At 38.9% G+C, this 23,023-nt stretch overlaps 1 protein-coding gene and 1 long non-coding RNA gene across 2 annotated transcripts; one reads left to right on the top strand and one right to left on the bottom strand.

Moving 5' to 3' along the window:
- Window positions 1-5,274: 5,274 nt before the first annotated feature.
- LOC139577904 (5-hydroxytryptamine receptor 3A-like) lies at window positions 5,275-17,881 on the bottom strand. The gene is made up of 9 exons (XM_071405056.1): window positions 17,809-17,881; window positions 15,275-15,546; window positions 15,117-15,161; window positions 14,926-15,032; window positions 13,714-13,883; window positions 9,445-9,566; window positions 8,927-9,137; window positions 8,558-8,707; window positions 5,275-6,781 (listed from the first exon to the last, which is right to left on the bottom strand). The coding sequence occupies exons 1-9, from the start codon at window positions 17,867-17,869 to the stop codon at window positions 6,516-6,518; spliced, it is 1,404 nt and encodes a 467-aa protein (XP_071261157.1). The 5' UTR covers window positions 17,870-17,881; the 3' UTR covers window positions 5,275-6,515.
- A 293-nt stretch (window positions 17,882-18,174) lies between these two features.
- Window positions 18,175-20,909, top strand: LOC139579654 (uncharacterized). The gene is made up of 2 exons (XR_011675816.1): window positions 18,175-18,815; window positions 19,723-20,909. It is a non-coding gene; the product is annotated as an uncharacterized lncRNA (long non-coding RNA).
- Window positions 20,910-23,023: the final 2,114 nt, after the last annotated feature.

Raw genomic sequence — 23,023 nt, 5'->3', positions numbered from 1 at the left:
GGAGATGATTTATTGAAAGTGCTTTTTTGTCTAGGACTAGGCTTAATCGGTGTCAAGGAAACCAGGGCTGCGGTCAGTACGTTTTTACGTTCTGGAACGTTCAATTGAATGGAAACGGTGCTGTACTGAACGATCAGTAAAAAAAGTAAAGTTTGGGGAACGCTGTCAGCATGGCCACTGCCCTTTAAATATGTCACTCATTGCTTTAATTCACAATTCGCCGCACCCACCAAACGGGAGCAAACATACCTAAAAGTCTGTTCAAGAACGTACAACAGCATTTTTGGAAAACGTGCCGTTCGGTACAAACCGTTCTGCAACATAGCAAACAGAACGCACGTCTGCCCTTAATGTTTATTTAAATTGTTTTATTTAACTAGGCAAGTCAGTTAAGAACAAATTCTTATTTACAATGACGGCCTACCCCTACCGCCCTATGGGAACTCCCAATCACGGCCGGATGTGATACAGCCTGGATTTGAACCAGGAACTGTAGTGACGCCTCTTGCACTGAGATGCAGTGCCTTAGACCGCTGCACCACTCGAGACCATGGTTACCCTTTACTCTAGTTGTTTTCTAGACAATCAATCATATTGTATTTGTCACATATGCCGAATAGAACAGGTGTAGACTTTACAGTGAAATGCCCCACCCAACAATGCAGTTAAAAAGTAAGAAAATTAACAATATCATTTTTTTTTTTTAAAGGGCAACAATAAAATAACAATAAGGAGGCTATATACATGGGGTAAAGTGACTATGCATAGATAATAAAGAGTAGCAGGGAGTGTAAACAAAAGGGGGGGGGGGGGTAATGTAAATAGTAAGGCTGGCCATTTGATTAGCTGTTCAGCAGTCTTATGACTTGGGGATAGAAGCTGTTAAGGAGCGTTTTGGAGCTAGAATTTGCGCTCCGGTACCGCTTGCCATGCGGTAGCAGAGAGAACAGTCTATGACTACGATGGCTGGAGTCTTTGGCAATTTTTAGGGCTTTCCTCTGACACTGCCTGGTATAGAGTTCCTGGATGGCAGGAAGCTTGGCCCCAGTGATGTACTGGGCCGTACGCAGTACATCACTTTGTGTGCATGCTATATGTGTGTGAGTGTATGTAGTGTGTGATGCAGTGACAACGTATGTGTGAGTGTGTGGGTAGAGTCCAGTGAGTGTGCAAAGAGTCAGACATCTCCTGGTGCAATGTATATAGTGTTGCATATTGTTGTATCTGTTTAGCCATTTTATGGTTGTATTGCTCACTTCTTGACAGTATAGGTTCCTTGTACTACCACTACATTTAACACATGTTCTAGTAGAGATACAGCTATACTAAACAAAAATCTAAACGCTACAGGTAAAGTGTTGGTCCCATGTTTCGTGAGCTGAAATAAAAGATCCCAGAAATATTCCTTAGGCACAAAAAACACATTTCTTGCAAATTTTGTGCACAAATTTGTTTACATTCTTGTTAGTGAGCATTTCTCCTTTGCCAAGTTAAACCATCCACCTGACAGGTGTGGCATGTCAAGAAGATGATTAAACAGCACGATCATTACATTTAACATTTAAGTCATTTAGCAGATGCTCTTATCCAGAGCGACTTACAAATTGGTGCATTCACCTTATGATATCATTACACAGGTGCACCTTGTGCTGGGGAAAATAAAAGGCCACTCTAAAATGTGCAGTTTTGTCACACAACACAATGCCACAGATGTCTCAAGATTTGAGGGAGCGTACAATTGGCATGCTGACTGCAGGAATGTCCAGCAGAGCTCTTGCCAGAGAATTTAATGTTAATTTCTCTACCATAAGCCGTGTCGAATGTCGTTTTAGAGAATTTGGCAGTAAGTCCAACCGGCCTCACAACCGCAGACCACGTCCGCTCAGGACCTCCACATTCGGCTTCTTCACCTGCGGGATCGTCTGAGACCAGCCACCTGGACAGCTGTTGAAACTGAGGAGTATTTCTGTCTGTAATAAAGCCCTTTTGTGGGGAAAAACTCTTTCTGATTGTCTGGGCCTGGCCTCCCAATGGGTGGGCCTATGTCCTCCCAGGTCCACCCATGGCTGTACCCCTGCCCAGTCATGTGAAATCCATAGATTATGGCCTAATGCATTTATTTCAATTGACTGATTTCCTTATTTGAACTGTAACTCAGTAAAATTGTTGCATGTTGCGTTTATATTTTTGTTCAGTATATAATATGAGTTGTACTTTATACTTTACAAAAATCTCTGTCAGTATGATGTCTACTGGCTTTTTTGGTACTTCAATTATCAACTGGTGTCTGATGATCTCTGGCTCCTTGTCTGTTGTTTGTGGAGATGCTCTGAAAACAAAAAGTCAGGCTTGAATGCATTGAGTTGCACATTCTACAAGTTATGTTGGCAACTAGGCAGTATGTCTACAATAGGAGCCTTAAAACAGCAATAAAACTACCACTGCAGTGCTATAATATAATGAAATGTGTGGTTTGAAGCAATTATAGTCATTTTCTAGTGCATTTCTTTAATGGAATTTATATCCATTACATCAGTCCAGAAATGAACACACATGCAAACACACGCACCAGGGTCAGGCTTTTCCTGCCTCACCATTGACCACACACACTTCTTTAATGAGCTTCAAAAAACATTTTGGGGCAGATAGAGGATCCGTTTGGCTTTTAATATATTGTATTGACAACATTTGTCAGGCACGCCTACATCGTCCAAGACTTTTATGTGTAAGTGCACCCAGTCACCTGTTTGTTGTTTGTGCTTGTAGGTTCGGGCCTTGGGCTATGAATCTTTATCACTCTACTGCCATAATCATGCAGTTGCAGCAAACCTTTCACATTAGAAAATGCCCAGTGAGACAGTGTCATGACAATTTATTTAGGTTACAATGGTAGAACATTACTGCCATCTAGTGTATAAAAAACACACTTGACGCAAATTGAAACATTACATCGATTTAATCAAAGTGCTGTTGAACTAGAGTGAGTAAAATTTAGGATGAGGGGTGATGTGACTTGCATTAATGTGGTGACTGTTATTTATCGAATCAACTAACTGTGTTTAATTGTTACACAATTAAATGAATCATGTAACAATTAACTCACTAGGAATTTGGGGCACCACGTAAGAAGTTGATTATTCAGTACTACACAAATTGATTTAATTATTTATATACTAAATAAATAATAACACAGAATACACATACACACTTACATGAGACAAAGGTCCCTACTGGACTGACAAGATATGACGGCTTGGTACACATATGGAGAGGGAGGGGTAGATAAAGAGTCAAACTTATTGTACATTTGGAAACTACCCTCGAAATAATAATAATACTTTGCTCACGAACCACCGGCCATTTAGGTAAGGACTGTAATGTATTTACGTGTAGATGTCTTTGTCATCTCCCTGAAACCAATCGATCCTTCCATAGGAAGTGGCTCGATGGGTGTAAGGCTCTCGTTTTCAGTTTTTTCACTCCGTTTTGACTCAGAAATCAAAATAACAAAATGTACACCCCATGGACCGAAAAGGAATTGCAAACATGATATTGATTTATAATTTGCCCATTGCATTTAAAATTGAAGTTGTAGAAATACTTCTATAGTGGTTGGCTAAATTATATGTTTCAAATACTGTAGCTGAAACTGAGGTGTACCATGTATGTTTTGACATCTACAGTGGCTTGCAAAAGTATTCACCTCCCGTGGCATTTTTCTGATTTTGTTGCTTTACAACCAGGAAATTAAAATTGATTTTTGGGGGGGTTTGTATCATTTGTTTTACACAACATGCCTACCACTTTCAAGGTGCAAACTATTTTTTATTGTGAAATAAACAAGAAATAAGACCAAAAAAAAACTGAACTTGAGCGTGCATAACTATTCACCCTCCCCCCAAAGTCAATACTTTGTAGAGCCACCATTTGCAGCAATTACAGCTGCAAGTCTCTTGGGGTATGTTGCTATCAGCTTAGCACATCTAGCCACTGGGATTTCTACCCATTCTTCAAGGCAAAACTGCTCCAGCTCCTTCAAGTTGGATGGTTTCGCTGGTGTACAGCAATCTTTAAGTCATACCATAGATTCTCAATTATATTAAGGTCTGGGCTTTGACTTGGACATTCTAAGACATTTACATTTTTCCCCTTAAACCACTTGTGTTGCTTTAGCAGTATGCTTAGGGTCATTGTCCTGCTGGAAGGTGAACCACTGTCCCAGTCTCAAATCTCTGGAAGACTGAAACAGGTTTCCCTCAAGAATTTCCCTGTATTTAGCGCCATCCATCATTCCTTCAATTCTGACCAGTTTCCCAGTCCCTGCCGGTGAAAAACATCCCCACAGCATGATGCTGCCACCACCATAATTCACTGTGGGGATGGTGTTCTCAGGGTCATGGGAGGTGTTGGATTAGCAGCAGACATAGCGTTTTTGTTGATGGCCAAAAAGCTCAGTTTTATTCTCATCTGACCAGAGTACCTTCTTCCATATGTTTGGGGAGTCTCCCACATGCCTTTTGGCAAACAACAAACGTGTTTGCTTATTTTCTTCTTGAAGCAATGGCTTTTTTCTGGCCACTCTTCCGTAAAGCCCAGCTCTGTGGTGTGGCTTAAAGTGGTCCTGTGGACAGATACTCCAATCTCCGCTGTGGAGCATTGCAGCTCCTTCAGGGTTATCTTTGGTCTCTTTGTTGCCTCTCTGATTAATGCCCTCCTTGCCTAATCCGTGAGCTTTGGTGGGCGGCCCTCTCTTGGCAAGTTTGTTGTGGTGCCATATTCTTTCCATTTTTTAATAATGGATTTAATGGTGCTCCGTGGGATGTTCAACATTTCTGATATTTTTTTTATAACCCAGCCCTGATCTGTACTTCTCCACAACTTTGTCCCTGACCTGTTTGGAGAGCTCCTTGGTCTTCATGGAGCCGCTTGCTTGGTGGTGCCCCTTGCTTAGTGGTGTTGCAGACTCTGGGGCCTTTCAGAACAGGTGTGTATATATACTGAGATCATGTGATACTTAGATTGCACACAGGTGGACTTTATTTAACTAATTATGTGACTTCTGAAGGTAATTGGTTGCACCAGATCTTATTTAGGTGCTTCATAGCCATTTCCGTTCTTTATTTTTATTTATTTTTTAAAACATGTTATTTTGTTCATTTCACTTCACCAATTTGGACTATTTTGTGTATGTCCATTACATGAAATCCAAATAAAAATTAATTTAAATGACAGGTTGTAATGCAACAAAATAGGAAAAACGCCAAGGGGGATGAATACCTTTGCAAGGCACGTCAAGTATATTTTTTATTCAGCACTGTTCAATAGTGATGTGCAGTAAGAATGTCATACAGAACGCTGGTACAGGGATATTCCTTTATTATGGTCCTTTACCTGTACTTTACACAGATGTGACCATGCTGATTTCTCCAAACACCCTGAGAGGTACCACAAATACAGCCCAGCGCAGGTGGAGGAGATGATCGTGAAACTATTTGATATCTCAGCCTGAGGTTGAGAACCTGCTTAGTTAGGAGATAATATAAGGCCTTCACACTGCCTCTATAGGAAATAACAGACTGTTGATTTGTTTCCACACTACTAATACTACAGCTACAGTACACTTTACATGTATTCATTAGAGTTCTAGGGCTCTATTCTGGGGGATTATAGCGCTTCAGTCCCCATTACATGTATTCATTAGAGTTCTAAGGTTCTATTCTGGGGGAATATAGTACTTCAGTCCCCATTACATGTATTCATTAGAGTTCTAAGGTTCTATTCTGGGGGAATATAGTACTTCAGTCCCCATTACATGTATTCATTAGAGTTCTAAGGTTCTATTCTGGGGGATTATAGCGCTTCAGTCCCCATTACATGTATTCATTAGAGTTCTAAGGGTCTATTCTGGGGGATTATAGCACTTCAATCCACTTTCCATGTATTCATTAGAATTCTAATTGCTAAATGCATTATTCCACATATGACTATCTATTTTTAAACATGTTGAAATTTAAACCTCTAGTGAAGAATACACAAATATTTTTTTTCCACACAGAAGCTGAAAAGGTAGCTTTTTGCTAGTTCTTGCAAAATTTGTGACGACCAAACCATATAGAATGATAGAGACCTCTTGTGGCCAAAAGCCTGTATTAGCATTGGCAGCAGCATGGGACTTTAACCATTTTGAAGGAAGATCACATGATTCCATTCGGGTCATCGGTAGGGATCAGCCAATTAATTATTGTGAGCAAACATTCTATAACTGCATGTGGTAGTAAATCGCCAACCTTAACTTTATACCTGTACACTACATGTGGCAGTATGCACCCTTTCAGTTTGTTTACCAACTCATAGAAATAGTAGAAGAAGAAAATGGACTTCTTGAAAATGGAGATTGCCTCAATGGCTCTGCCCATGTGCTCACAGACGCCATAATAGGAACGATATAGGAATGCCTTCTCTTATCATATGACCACCATTTCTTTAAATATTTTTGTTAAAAGCAAATAAAGAATTTAGTATTCCCAGAATTCTAAATGGTTGATCTCACATGAAGAACCAAAGGAGAAATATAAAATGACGACTGCGTAAACAATGAGGACAGTGAGATAGATGAAGAAACAGATCAAGTCCACTTTGTTGGCAAAGCGATGGCGTCTTGCTTTTTTCTGGTCTTGTGCAGCCATTTTGTTGAGAAACTTCACCACCTTCTGGAGGGGTGTATTCATCTTCTCTTCCTCTGAGGCTTTCAGTTTGATGACAGTAATATCAGATTTGGATACTAGACAAAGTAAGAGAGAGGTGGTTAGGTGGTTCGAGCCCTGAATACTGATTGGCTGACAGCCTTGGTATATCAGACCGTATACCACGGGTATGACAAAACATACATTTTTACTGCACTAATTTTGTTGGTAACCAGTTTTATAATAGCAAAAAGGCCCCTCTGGGGTTTGTGGTATATGTCCAATATACCACGGGTAAGGGCTGTATCAAGGCACTCTGCGTTATGTCGTGCTTAAGAACAGCCCTTAGTCGTGATATATTGGCCATACAGTATACCACATCCCCTCAGGCCTTATTGCTTAAATATAACACTATTAAATAAAGAGCTAAAAAATGAAGGCATTTTTGTTAAAACTATTTGTAATCGTATCCGTTTTATCACAGTTGATTCTTGTAATCGGATTTACTCGTGATCGGAAAACCCAGAAGTGTGCTTTAAATGCAGGTAAAGAACATACCTCAATCGCAAATCACTGCGCTGTCACTCAGAGCACATCTCACAACGCATCTGTATGTTCCTTCACTCATTCACGCATTGTTCAAAGCTAAGAAACTATCCCGACAGCTAAAAATGCACAGGATTTAGTGGGGAATTTAAGATGAATAATATTAAACTCATATCTGTTGATGACTTGTTAAACTGCCAGTATGAAATGTCTGCCAGTGTTGAATGTTATGGTTAAAGTTTGACGCCATTCTGGGCCGGAAACACACTGATAATGTATCTGTGACCCTGTGTGATTCTATTGCAGCTGGTGTTGTCTGTACGGCACCAATAGCCAGGGTTGCTGTGCCTTGTTTAGAGTTCCTACATGATTTAGTGACATTGTTGACAGAACACTTGTTCCTGAAAGTGGTTTAAAGGTTCTTCTCTAGGTAGGTGTATAACACAGGAGGCTGCTGACAGGAGGACGGCTCATAATAATGGCCGGAACAGAGCTAATGGAATGGAAACCATGTGTTTGATGTATTTCATACCATTCCACTCCAGCCATTACCATGAGCCTGTCCTCACCAATTAAGGTGCCACCAACCTCCCGTGGTGTACAACTACAACAAGTTAGGAAGTCGGAATTTAGAGAATTTCCTAGTATCGATTAGCACGTGAACCTAGCATGTGTGTGACTGGTGCCGGGGACAGTCAGGAAGTGAGGGAGGGAGAGATGCGCTTGTTCTAATCCAATCGTGACAGCAGCCTTAACCTCGCCCGTTTCTTTACAGACAATTTATTTAGGCTATTTACAACGCTTCACACCATTTGTGACAGAGAGATGCGTCCTGGCAGCTGAAAATTACTTGTTTCCGATCACAGGTAATTACAAAAAAGACTCATATCATTATTGCATTTGGAAGTTTCCATATTCATTACGATATTAGTTTTGTCCGAGTACTCGGCACACCCTTCATTTAAACCTTTCATGACATCGTTTTCAGTGACAGTTTAAAGATCAACTGGAGTAGCTGGCCAGACCAGCGTACACGCAAGACAAATGATGGTAACAAGAAAATATTCTGGGAAAGACATCAACTGCATGCTTTAACTGCAGTGAAAGGTTAAGAATTAAAAGGTTGTGCATCAATAAAATACAACTTGGTGCTGATTTTCTTTTAATGGGGTACCCAGTAAAACTGGTTGCAATAATGTCATTATGACATCATGGTCAGGTTATAAATGGTTGTATAACGACGTTTTATTTTATGTCTTCTTTGGCAACCATAAAAATATATCTTGCTCTGTGGGTAACTGAGATGAGGGAAGAATGAAAAAGTTTACCCTCTTCATTGTCTGTGTCTTTAAGCAGCGAGTCTTTGGACTTGGAGAGGCTGCAGGGCCGGAGAGTGCCACAGTTAGCCAGACGTGTGAGCACCATAGACTGCAACGTGCTCAACACCAGGATGACCAAACAGAAACAGAAGTGCTTTCCTATGGAGAACAACAAGAGAGAGATGTGTTTGAGTGTTATTTGGATGCACTCTATACACACAAACACACACATTGTCATGTTGTGGTGGATTTTATATTGTACATTTGTAATAATAGAGTAATGTAATGTCTTGTATGATGTAATGTTTTATTGATGATCTAGGCTGTTGTGTTTTGTTGTGATGTAACTGTTTAACCCTGTTTAAACAGGACACTCACGGATGATGGGGCTGCACTGGCCTCCTCCAGGCAGTAGGTCGTTGAGGATGATGAGGAACATGATGAAGCTGAGAACCAGTGTAACCTTGAATGAGATACGCTCGCCCCCTCCCAGCGGCAGGGCGAAGCTCACCACATCTGACACAATGATCAGTATACTGGGCAGGACCAGGGACAGAAATGGGTTTTCGGACCGCATTTTCAGCGACACCTGTGAAGACAGACAGGTAGGCAAGAGAGAAAGAGTTTTAGCATCTAAACGTTTGTTTGACATTGAAAGGGAAGAGCATTACACTTCAAAATCCAACTGTCAGATGTTTTCAGAATTCTAATGTCCATGAGTCCACATCCTTCACCATCGGTTGTGTACATCTAGCTATGCTAATGTTGATTCAAGCATATTGTCTTTTTTGAGTGTAATTGTTGTTCAAGCTTCGCCTTATAAAATAGAAAAAGTAGTGTCTTTACATGTCCCCCATAAATAAAAACTACTGAAATCACCCGGAGCACTCACTAACCCATAGATAGTTGCGATCATCTCTGCCTCCTTTAGCGTTGAGTTCCACTGCCTCGGTTAGCCAGTCCCCACGGTTTGCGTTAGTTGTGCTCACTTTCCCAAAGTTCAGGAACATGCCACATCCTGGAAAAGCAGATATTTGATACTAGTTCAGTCATTCAAAGATCATAACATAGCTTATAATTTTTTTTTTTTCTATCAATAGGCATTAGGGGTGTAACGATTCACAACATATTTGGTTCAGTTCATTCCATGATTTTTGGCTCTTGGTTCGGTTTTATCTTGGTTCTCAGGAGAGGATGGAAAAACCATCACATTAAAAACTGTTGTAAATGATTTTGAGTAAAGTAGTCAACATTTTAAACCCTACTCCAGTGGTAGTAGCCTGACTAATATTTCTGAGGGAGCCACTTTGGTGTAACAACATCACTGATAGGTCCATTCTTACAGTGGCTCTGGTATCTAAGGTCATAAATATCAAAGCAATGTTTCTCAAGTTCATCCTAGCTGTCAATCATGGCCCTAAGAAGCTGTTTGATTAATTCTGGCAGGCATTTCATTTGGGAGATAACTTGCATTAAAGATTGTCCATTGTTATTATTATAATTTACAAACAACGGTGTAATGTTATTTTTTTCCTTTCTGAAACCGAGAAAAAACAGCCAAAAATCAGAGGACTAATCCAATCCAACATTTTTGTGAACCATTATATTCACTGTCCAGCCCCCTAACAAGTACCAAAATGATATTCACTGTGTCCAGCCCCCTAACATGTACCATAATTATATTCACTGTGTCCAGCCCCCTAACATGGCTGGATGGGTTAATTGAGGACGATGAGGTTGAGCTACCAGGTTATACTGTTCATAGAATTGACCGAAACGGTGGTGGCGTGTGTGTTATTACTAGGAATGATATGCATTTTAACCCTCGTTCAGATCTGAAAATGGATGGTCTTGAGGTTGCATGGGTAGATATACTTCTTCCTTAACGTCATCCTATACTTGTTGGTGTGTGCTATCAGCCTCCTTAGCAGAATCATTTCTATGATTTACTTGAATCGAATTGCTGTGATCACTGTCACGACTTCTGCCGAAGTCGATGCCTCTCTTTGTTCGGGCGGTGCTCGGCGATCGACGTCACCGGTCTTCTAGCCATCATTGATCTATGTTTCATTTTCCATTGGTTTTGTCTGGTTTTCTTACACACCTGGTTCCAATCCCATTCATTAATTGTTGTGTATTTAACCCTCTGTTTCCCCTCATGTCCTTGTCAGAGATTGTTTATTGTTATGTTCGTGTTTTATGGATTGGTGTGCGACGGGTTCTTGTACCCAAATTTATTTTATTATGGACTTTGCTTTTGAAGTTTATGTTTTAAGTTATTAAAATACTCAATTTATACCAAGTTTAATTCTCCTGCGCTTGACTTCCCTGCCACCTTCATACACGATGTGACAGATCACAATGTATTTGCTGATAGAGAATGTATTCTGCTTGGTTATTTTAATACAAATGTGCAGTTATCACCCAAGAAAAGTACACTAGTAAATGCCCTATATAACTTTAATCAGTTATTTGGACTAAAACAACTGATTGTTGAGCCAACCCGGATGTGTATTGACAGTAAACTTTGGATTTGATTATTGTATCAGATCAAGAGAACGTCTGTCAGTCAGGTGTGATCATATGGTAACCTACTGTACCCGTAAGAAATCCAAAATACTACTAGAGGCAGGTAATAAATACATGAAGGTCTATGAAACAATACTCAAAAGAACGTTTTGTAGAAGTACTTGTAATTTTGTATTGGTCTCCTGTACTAAACTGTGATGATGTTGATCAAACTTGGTATCTTTTTAAAGATCTGTTTCTGTCTGCACTCGACTCTCTGGCTCTAATGAAACAAATTCAAATCAAACAGCGGTCAGGCAAATGCATAATTTACGAGGTCTTAGACCTCATAAGGAAAAGGGATCGCTACCTGGCCAGATTCAGAAGGACAAATCTACAACAAGATTATGACGATTATATTAACTGTAGAAACCAGGCAGGATACAAAATGGAAAAGGCCAAATCCCAACATTATATAGATGCCGTTAATGACAACTTACATCTGTCTCGTAAACTGGAAAATTTTTAAGGAAATTGGCTTAAAAACTCCCCATAAGGTAAAATCCTGTAGTATCGGCCTAGATAGTGATTATGTTTTATGCTATCAGCAGGCAAAGGTTGCAAATTATTTTAACTTTTTTTTTTTTACCACAATAGCCTCATCTCTGGTTAAGAAGTTACCCACTTGCTCTGGACACTATGGCCAGTCTTTCATTAACAACTTTTACCATAGCAAAGGTATCACAAATGATTTGTTTGAGCTGTGCCTGGTAAGAGGACAACGTTTCCAATCTACTATGCTTAATGAGCACAAACAAAGCAACTGGGCTGGATAACCTTCCTGCAAGATTCATAAAGGATAGTGCTTGTGTCACTGCTAAAATGATAACGCATATTGTAAACCTTTCTATTAGTAGTGGTACATTTCCCAAGGATCTCAAAACAGCCCGGATGGTTCCACTCCACAAGAAGAGCAGTAAAACAAATGGCCTGTGTCAATCCTCACCACCTTCCAAAGTTTTTGAGAGATGCGTTTTTAATCAACTTGAGGGATACCTTCTGGAGCACAAACGTCTTTATGAACTCCAATCTGGCTTTAGAACAGCTCATTCCACTGATACTTGACTTATCCACCTATCTGACCAACAGAACACTAGTATGTAATGTTGGTGATGTTCTGTCCGAGGCCAAAGAAATATCCCGTGGAGTACAACAGGGATACATTTTAGGGCCTCTTATTTACGTTAATGATATGCCAGATACAGTAAAGTGCAAACTCTTGCTTTATGCTGATGATTCAGCCATACTGGTATCAGGGAAGGATGCCGTTTACATAGAGGAGACCCTGAGTAAGGAATTGCATTTTGTTAGAGATTGGTTGTCTGACAACAAATTGTCACTACATTTGGGAAAAACTGAATCGATTTTGTTTGGAACAAAACGTAGATTGCTTAGGGCTGACAAGATAACGGTAAACTGTGCAAGGAGGTTGAATCTCAAACAAGTGTATCTTATCTTGGTGTGTCCCTAGATCAATCGCTTTCTGGAGACTTGATTGCCATTTTAGAAAGAATTTTAGCAGCAAACAAATTGACATTGTTATATTGTAACACTAGATATTTTAACATTAAAGTTAAGAAACTGCTTGTCTCAACCTTGATTCAGTGTCATTTTGATTATGCTGCTCTGCTTGGTGTGGGCTATCAAAAAGCTGAAAAAAAAGCTGAAAAAGAGAATGCAGGTCATGCAAAATAATGTTATCAGGTATATGCTGAATGTCCCCCCCTAGGACCCACATAGGGATACAGGAGGAGTTCAGGGAGGTGGGCTTGTTGCCTTTGGAGTCCAGAGTGGACCAACTTAATCATATGTTTGACATCTTAAATGATCGTGCCCCAGGTTACATGGAAAACCCAAGAGTAAACAGTATTGCGAGGAGCACGTTTTTCCATACAGGCATTTGTCTATGGAATAGCCTTCTCTTGGAGATCAAGCAAATAAAAAGTAAAAATAGCTTTAAAAGCAGGCAAAGGTTTTCATTTGGACAAGGTTGTCTAAGTAAGAGAAACCACTCCACTGCCCCTTGTGCCCCTACTGCTGGTCAGGTGTATTTATTTGAAGGATTGGTATGATGTTCAATTAATAGATTGTTTTAATGTGAAATGAATATGGTTGATTTTTAAGGTTAGGAAGAAGTGCAGTGAATAGTGCCACTTTTTTAGGATGTCAATATAAATGAATGTATTTATGGTGGTTTATAATTTTGTCTTTTAATCATTATATGTGTTATTGTTTTTACCATTGAGGACCACTTTGGAAACGCGTTTTAATTAATACTTTCAAGTGATATCCTCTGGGTGCACATTGTGCATTTTGCTGTATATGTCTGTTGCCCAAAATAAATTTTAAAAAATTAAAAATTAAACACAAAAAAATATATTTACTGTGTCCAGCTCAAAAATAAAAACTAGACAGTCAGGGAGCATAGAAAATTCCAAAGACGACAAATAAACTGAATTGCATTATATACTGAATTGCATTAGGCTACACAGATTAAAAAATATTTTTGTTGTTTTTGGTAACATCTTGTTTTTAGTAGGTAATTGTGTGCAAAAGCGGTTTAGCAGACAGAATGAGGATTGAAATGATGCACTTACCACTAAGTACCCATACATTGATTCCGATGGCACAGAAATCTGAAGCGAAGGGGTAGTTGTACAGATTGACCTCACAGCCCACCACAGTGTTCATGATGACCATGTGCTCTACAGTCCCGTTGCTGTGCACCAGCAAATCCTTGTTGCCGTGCTTCATCATTGTTTGCACTCTATAGACATGAGAGGTTGAGGACAGACTGAGGATTGATCTACTAAAACTGTCACACCTAAACATTTGGCCACTCTAAACAGACAACTGAAGATTGATCTAGTGAACATGTAAAAGTCGGTTTGGCGTCTCTAGCTTGAACAGTTCAAGAGTTATTGTTGGTGAGTTTTATTTCATGCTAATTTATGCAACGCTTATAGTTGATAAACATTTTGAATAGCTTACTGTGTATTCCTATGGTTCTCATTCAAACCCATGTTCATTTAAATGGTTATAGTTCAGAAAGTATAAATAGTATAACATCTGTATAAAAACAATCTAAGTTGGCTCAGTTTGAACATATCAACGCTGGTTGGTGTTGATAGCTTGACTGGTGTAAGAGCAGTGGCAAATTAAAATACTTTCCATTCAACCCTATGGAGCTTTTATGATCATTTAAAATACTTTCCATTCAACCCTATGGAGCTTTTATGATCATTTAAAATACTTTCCATTCAACCCTATGGAGCTTTTATGATCATTTAAAATACTTTCCATTCAACCCTATGGAGCTTTTATGATCATTTAAAATACTTTCCATTCAACCCTATGGAGCTTTTATGATAATTTAAAATACTTTCCATTCAACTCTATGGAGCTTTTATGATCATTTAAAATACTTTCCATTCAACCCTATGGAGCTTTTATGATCATTTAAAATACTTTCCATTCAACTCTATGGAGCTTTTATGATCATTTAAAATACTTTCCATTCAACCCTATGGAGCTTTTATGATCATTTAAAATGGTTATAGTTCAGAAAGTCTAAATGTTATAACAATTCTGAATGCAAGCACTCTGTTGGGGGCAGTCTGGACATTTGGATGTTGGTTTGGTGTTAGTAACTTACATGGTTTAAGCTCTAGAGTGGGCGGATTAAATATAATAACCATGATACTAATAAGACTCAGATAAATCTAGAAGTGGGCTTTTCCATCACCAACCCACATAAAAATAACTGAAACGTAACATAAGTTATTGTATTCTGTTGTAAGTGGACTCACCCATTAGTCACATGGAGTTCAGGAGTCCAGATTTTGCTGACAGGCAGGACAACCATATCATGATGATAGACTGATGTGTCCCACGATAAGTCAGGGTCTTCCCAAGACTGTAGTTTAGAATCAGAATGAGTAGTATTACAAATTGTCACATTTACTTAAATGTCTCCCTGGATGTTTTGATGTGTACTTACCAGTATGACTTGCAGACGACTCTCGAAGCGGAGGTTTTTTGTGTCCTATTAGGAAGAGAATAATTCCTCATCACATAATGATATAACTGTCAATAGGGTATCTCTGAAACTCATCACATTGTACAAAACTCAATTAAAAGGAACAGAAAGTGACTTACGACAGACAGCGTTTCATACACTATTAACGGCACACTGATATTTGAGATGCATGATGGGGACTGTGGCTGACTCAGAGCTTCTTTCGCAATCAGCATGCTGGCCAGACATCGACGTGTTGTACAGGATGGTGTGGTTGCAGTGGCTGTGTTGGATGGTTGATTTGCACTGACTGTGTTGGATGGTTGATTTGCACTGGCTGTATTGGATGCATTGCCTGGAGTCATTTCACTATATAAAATGGCTGCATTGGATGGAGGGTCTGCTACAGATACTGTGGAAACAGAGACAGGTATTTCATTTCAGAATAATACATTGGATTTATATAGTGCTTTTCTAGGAACCAATGATGCTTTCCAATAGTTCAACAACACAGTGCAAGAAATGACCAACTTAATCTAAATTAAATGGGATAAGGTTGTTGCATGTCTTCATAGTAGTGACTCAATATCTGTCAAAAGTGACCTGATACTCTATCGCTAGTCCATTATCGCCCCAATACACTAAAACACACATGACCAAAAGTATGTGGACATTTCACGAAGCGCCCGGCAAACAGTTATTGTGCTGATGTTGCTTCCAGAGGCAGATTGGTGTTGCAACCGAGGACATACAATTTTTAGACACTACACGCTTCAGCGCTAGGTGGTCTCGTTCTGTGTGCTTGTGTGGCCTAACACTTCGCGGCTGAGCCGTTGTTGCTCCTAGCTGTTTCCACTTTACAATAACAGCACTTACAGTTGACCGGAGCCACATTGAAAGGCACTGAGCTCATCAGTGAGGGCATTCTACTGCCAATGTCTGTCTATGGAGATTGCATGGCTGTGTGCTTGATTTTATACACCTGTCAGCAACAGGTGTGGATGAAATAGCCGGAATAAACTAATTTTAAGGGGTGTCCGCATACTTTTGTACATACAGTGCATTCGGAAAGTATTCAGACCCTTTCCCTCTTTCCACATTTTGTTATGTTCTCAAATGGATCAAATAAAAAATGTTCCTCATCAATCTACACACAATGCACCATAATGACAAAGTCAAAACAGGTCTCTAGAAATGTTTGCAAATGTATAAAATAAAAAACAGATACCTTATTTACATAAGTATTCAGGCGCTTCACTATGAGACTCGAAATTGTGCTCAGGTGCATCCTCTTTCCATTGATCATCCTTGAGATGTTTCTACAACTTGATTGGAGTCAACCTGGGGTAAATTCAATTGATTGGACATGATTTGGAAAGGCACATACCTGTCTATATAAGGTCCCACAGTTGTCAGAGCAAAAACCAAGCCACGAGGTCGAAAGAATTGTCCGTAGAGCTCAGAGCTCAGATTGTGTCAAGCACAGATCTGGGGAAGGGTAACAAAACATTTCTGCAGCATGGAAGATCCCCAATAACACAGTGGCTTCCATCATTCTTAAATGGAAGAAGTTTGGAATCATCAAAACTCTTCCTAGAGCTGGCCGTACGGCCACACTGAGCAATCGGGGAGAAGGGCCTTTGTCGGGGAGGTGACCAAGATCCCGATGGTCACTCTGACAGAGCTCCAGAGTTCCTCTGTGGAGATGAGAGAACCTTCCAGAAGGACAACCATCTCTGCAGGTGGAGTGGCAGATGGAAGCCACTCCTCAGTAAAACGCCCGCTTGGAGTTTGCCAAAAGGCACCTAAAGGACTCTCAGACCATGAGAAACAAGATTCCCCTGTCTGATGAAACCAAGATTGAACTCTTTGGCCTGAATGCCAAGCGTTGCGTCTGGAGGAAACCTAGAACCATCCCTACGGTGAAGCATGGTGGTGGCAGCATCATGCTGTGGGGATGTTTTCCAGCGGCATGGACTGGGAGACTAGTCAGGATTGAGGGAAAGATGAACGAATCAAAGTACAGAGAGATCCTTGATGAAAACTTGCTCCAGAGCTTTCAGGACCTTAAACTGCTGGGGTGAAGGTTCACCTTCCAACAGGACAACGACCCTAAGCACACAGCCAAGACAACGCAGGACTGGCTTCGGGACAAGTCTCTGAATGTCCTTGAGTGGCCCAGCCAGAGCCCGGATTTGAACCCGATCGAACATATCTGAAGAGACCTGAAAATAGCTGTGCATCCAACCTGACAGAGCTTGAGATGATCTGCAGAGAAGAATGGGAGAAACTCCCCAAATACAGGTGTGCCAAGCTTGTAGCTTCATACCCAAGAAGACTTCAGGCTGTAATCGCTGACAAAGGTGCTTCAACAAAGTATTGAGTAAAGGGTCTGAATACTTATGTAAATGGAGATTTCTTCTTTTTTGGGGGGAGGGGGTCAAACATTTCTTAAAGCCTGTTTTGGCTTTGTCATTATGGGGTATTGTGTGTAGATTGATGAGGGGAAAAAACAATTTAATCAATTTTAGAATAAGGCTGTAATGTAACAAAATGTGGAAAAAGTCAAGGGGTCTGAATAGTTTCCGAATGCTAATAGGAACAATAAAGATGACATTCTTCTGGTGCAATTTGTGTTGTTTTAAGAAGAGTAAAATAGAGCCCAATATCTTACCTGTTTGCAAGAGTAGGGAGAAGAGACAACATTTCAGCACGCTGTGGTCCATGGGTCTCATCCCTGAACGTCCTCCTGCCACAAAGCACATAGTCAGTTGGACATTGGTGCACAGTCTTACTAGAAATTAAGATGAGTTTCCTCCAATAAAACTGTTAGAAGAAGGACTGAAAACCTACCTTTAGCTGCTTAGTGATCACCACTTGCCTTCTCCTGTCCTCTCTAGCCAAAGCTAAATCTGGGCTGACCCTTATAAAGGCTGCTCTGGAACATTTTGTCACAGAAGTCTTCCACGAGAACATGCACACACCCACAAACTGTCTACATGTTATTATGATTCTCGATATTATACAGTGTGTGCTTGGCTATAATCCCCAAATAATGAGTTTTTAAATTAACCTCCCAGGATTCATTTCACCATCCTGTGTAAACAACAACCACAACAGACAGGTAATTACTACCTTTGACTGGTCAGAAGCGGATATACTGCCACCTGTCATTAAACCCTATAGATTATTAGGTTTAAAGGTCCAGTGTAGTTAAAAACGTTATTTCCCATTTTTATCATGCTATTTCCACGCTATGAGGTCGAAATAACACTCTGAAATTGCGAAAATATGATAATGCCCTTTTTGTGTAAGAGCTGTTTGAAAAAAATGCTTGGAATTTCATCTGGCTCAGGTGGGACGTTTTTGGGTCCACCGCATAAGGTCACAAGGCGATCTGATGATAATGGACCAATGAACTTTATTTGCATAAATCTTCCTAGTGCTGGTCCCGCTCCTAAGCAAGAGATTGTGCAATGTCTTTGCACTGTCTTCCATCCAAGCAATCACTTCGTCTGATTTGGCTTCGATTTGGTTTTCTTAATAATTGTCAGAGAAGTTCAGTCTGAAGTTCCCGAATATTTGCATATGCACAGCACACTTCTCAACAGACTGCATTGCAAAACAGGCTAGGTACACACGTGGATTTTGAAATCGGCAGCAGCAGCAACCATTCATGAAGTAAGCGTTTAGATACTTGTTTTTAGATTATAAGTAAAGGACATGCTATTCATGAGTTTTAGATAGTCAAAAATAGCTAGCAATACTAATGGTAGCTAACGGTTCTACCTATTGTATGGCAATTGCCATCTTTATAAAGTACATTTGACGATATGATAATGATGGCAAAGTTGTTTTCTTACTAATTACTTGTCTACTTTATGTCATTTTTTTCCCGGGACACTATTGTGTCTCCTCAGATAGCGTTAGTTAGATTGCTAGCTACAGTACGAACGTCTGTGAGCTAACTAACGGTAGCTAGCTAGCCTGTTAGCTGTTCTTCAAACTTCTGTCAGTCACCCAAAACAGACCACGGTAGCCTACTTGATTTAGCTTGTGTCTTGTCGTTTTGATGCTAATGTTTTCTTTGATGACTGTACAAAGTAAAATGCTAAAATGTACCATTTGAAGAGTATTCATTAGTTTTAAAGCTAAAACGAACTGGAATGTGATTGCATTAGTAGATACTAGCCTGACATCCTGAAAAAAGAGAGAGGGTATATTTAATATTATTAGCTAGGTAGATATCTCATTAGGTGTATGTTTATCTGTGATATGATTCCCGACATGGTATAAACCTTCTGTCTGTTAAATGCAAGAATGAATGTACAGTATAACCTTTATGATAGATCATAAGCCTTATGAAAGCTCAGGCTGGAGGTCAAGCTGGTTTGTCTTTGCTACAGGAATACATGATCATATTATTTCAGTTATGGAGTTTCAGATATACAATTATGTTAACTGTTTTCTCAAATGTTAGAGAGAAAACAGAATTATCAAATGTAACTTTGTCACCTTACAAACAGGTTGATAACTTGTGGCTACACAATTCCCTTAGATTCATAATCCCCTTTCTTACGTGCTAAAGGGTCATCTCTGAGGAAGACCTGCAGGATAAGGAGGACCGAGAGGTCATGGACTTCTTGGAGGAAGATGCTTTTGATGAGAAGCTACTTGGTGAAGACGAGGACGAAGAGTATGAGACACACACACACACACAGGACAGACAGGTGAACATTGACTGGCAGAGAAACAGCTGAACTGGTTCATGATGCTGCTGGAGGTGGCTGCTGTACATACCAAGCTGGTGGTACATGTCGTAGATATGCGCTAGCCTGGGCCCAGATCTGTGTAAGCTGCCATGCTAACTCCTAATGTATGATAGATGGCATGCAATATTACCATAGCAGTTGGCTATACATCAGTGGAGGCTCCTCGGAGGAGTAAGGGGATGAAAAATACATGTTTAGAACTGGTAATTGATTGCATGGTGCAAGATTAAATGGAATTCATGTATTATTGAATATTATGATGGACACAAACATACACACAGTCTCTGCTCAAACTCAAACAAGAAGGAATCGTTTGGGGTGCTGCAGTTCGCCAGCTTTTGACATTCTTTTTAAATTAAGTTATGTTCGGCATGGCTCTGACTTGCTGTCATAGTTTGTTCCACTCAACAGCACCGGTATATTTAACTAAAGTGTTCTCACCAGATAATACTCTTAAATTTGAAACAGGAAGGTTGAGAACCTGCTTAGTTAGGAGATAATATAAGGCCTTCACACTGCATCTATACTACAGCTACAGTCCCCTTTCCATGTATTCATTACGAGTTTACGCAACCCCTGACTGCCATAGAGGACAAACGGAGCACAGTTTCGTCACAATCATGCTTGCGCCTGTCCATTGCTGAAAACCGTGTGTCTGCCCACACCGTTCAAAAGTTGTGCCCCATATTACACTCTTAGATAACAAGGTGCTATCTAGAACCAAAAGGGGTTCTGCGGCTGTCCCCATAGGATAACCCTTTGAAGAACCCATTTTGGCTCCAGGTACAATCCTTTTAGGTTCCATGTAGAACCCTTTCCACAGGGGGTTCTACCTGGAACCAAACAGGATTCTCCTATGGGGACAGCTGCAGAACCCTTTTGGAACCCTTTTCTCTAAAAGGGGACTTGTTATTCTTGTTATGCGCATTGTATATAACCATGTTGTGGGTCGCTATTTTTTGGGTTTGATAATAAACAAAATTCCCACTGGGCACAGATGTCAGTTCAACGTTTAGTTTTGATTTAAATTTGGTTGAGTTGTCAACTAACATGAATTCAACAACAAATGTCACCACGTCATTGGATTTGGTTTAAAAGTTGGGTGAAAAAAATATGAAATGTCCTAATGTTGATGACTCTGCTAATCCAATCAGTTTTTCATGTTGATCCAATGTCATTACATTCATTTTTTTGGAGTTGAAATGGCATGGAAACAACATTGATTCAACCAGTTTATGCCCAGTGGGTTGTTTAGTCATGTTAACTAGCTAGCTAACAACCTGGTAATGTAGAATAGTGAAAATTCACTTCGTCTGAGGATGACAGAATTAGTGTAGGGGTCTATGACCCTACTATGATTTACCATCTGACTCCATTATCATGTGAACACTATGGGCCCATAATCATATCCAGTGGTTATTGCCAAGGTTGCAAGCCTTGCATCACCACTCGGAATACTGTAAGATGCCCGTGTGTAGGTTTACCATTATGCAATCATTAAGAGGCTAAGGGACAAGGAGCTAATGTCCTAGCATTACATTATTGAGTTAACCTTAGCTCAGAGATGCACAGTTAGAGACAGAGCATATATGCTATGTATATTGTGAATAACATTTACCATTAGACATTCCACCAAATAATAATTCAAGGAATATTACTCAGAAATGTGAGGACTACGGTTTATCTATTTGAAAGTAGTCCGATGTATTACAGTTACGCAATAAGAATACAATTAGCAAATGGTACGTACCAGTAATCTTCACGATAAAGAGAATACAAAATATCCTAAGTCTTAACAGCATAGAGAAATCAATAGTATTATAAAACATATCAACATCCATAGCATTATAAAACATATCAACATCCATAGTATTATAAAACATATCAACATCCATAGTATTATAAAACATATCAACATCCATAGTATTATAAAACATATCAACATCCATAGTATTATAAAACATATCAACATCAATAGTATTATAAAACATATCAACATCCATAGTATTATAAAACATATCAACATCCATAGTATTATAAAACATATCAACATCCATAGTATTATAAAACATATCAACATCCATAGTATTATAAAACATATCAACATCCATAGTATTATAAAACATATCAACATCCATAGTATTATAAAACATATCAACATCAATAGTATTATAAAACATATCAACATCCATAGTATTATAAAACATATCAACATCCATAGTATTATAAAACATATCAACATCCATAGTATTATAAAACATATCAACATCCATAGTATTATAAAACATATCAACATCCATAGTATTATAAAACATATCAACATCCATAGTATTATAAAACATATCAACATCCATAGTATTATAAAACATATCAACATCAATAGTATTATAAAACATATCAACATCAATAGTATTATAAAACATATCAACATCAATAGTATTATAAAACATATCAACATCCATAGTATTATAAAACATATCAACATCCATAGTATTATAAAACATATCAACATCAATAGTATTATAAAACATATCAACATCCATAGTATTATAAAACATATCAACATCAATAGTATTATAAAACATATCAACATCCATAGTATTATAAAACATATCAACATCCATAGTATTATAAAACATATCAACATCCATAGTATTATAAAACATATCAACATCCATAGTATTATAAAACATATCAACATCCATAGTATTATAAAACATATCAACATCCATAGTATTATAAAACATATCAACATCAATAGTATTATAAAACATATCAACATCCATAGTATTATAAAACATATCAACATCCATAGTATTATAAAACATATCAACATCCATAGTATTATAAAACATATCAACATCCATAGTATTATAAAACATATCAACATCAATAGTATTATAAAACATATCAACATCCATAGTATTATAAAACATATCAACATCCATAGTATTATAAAACATATCAACATCCATAGTATTATAAAACATATCAACATCCATAGTATTATAAAACATATCAACATCAATAGTATTATAAAACATATCAACATCCATAGTATTATAAAACATATCAACATCCATAGTATTATAAAACATATCAACATCCATAGTATTA

The sequence above is a fragment of the Salvelinus alpinus genome, chromosome 1 (assembly GCF_045679555.1).
Source record: "Salvelinus alpinus chromosome 1, SLU_Salpinus.1, whole genome shotgun sequence".
NCBI lineage: Eukaryota > Metazoa > Chordata > Actinopteri > Salmoniformes > Salmonidae > Salvelinus > Salvelinus alpinus.
This window is presented reverse-complemented; position numbering and strand designations above follow the sequence as displayed.

Coding starts and splice junctions, on each gene's coding strand:
- LOC139577904 (XM_071405056.1), bottom strand. CDS start 17,869: ATGAGACCCATGGACCACAGCGTGCTGAAATGTTGTCTCTTCTCCCTA. Junction 15,033..15,116: donor GTCGTCTGCAAGTCATACTG/GTAAGTACACAT, acceptor TCTAAACTACAG/TCTTGGGAAGACCCTGACTT. Junction 6,782..8,557: donor AGACACAGACAATGAAGAGG/GTAAACTTTTTC, acceptor TACTTTGTCTAG/TATCCAAATCTGATATTACT.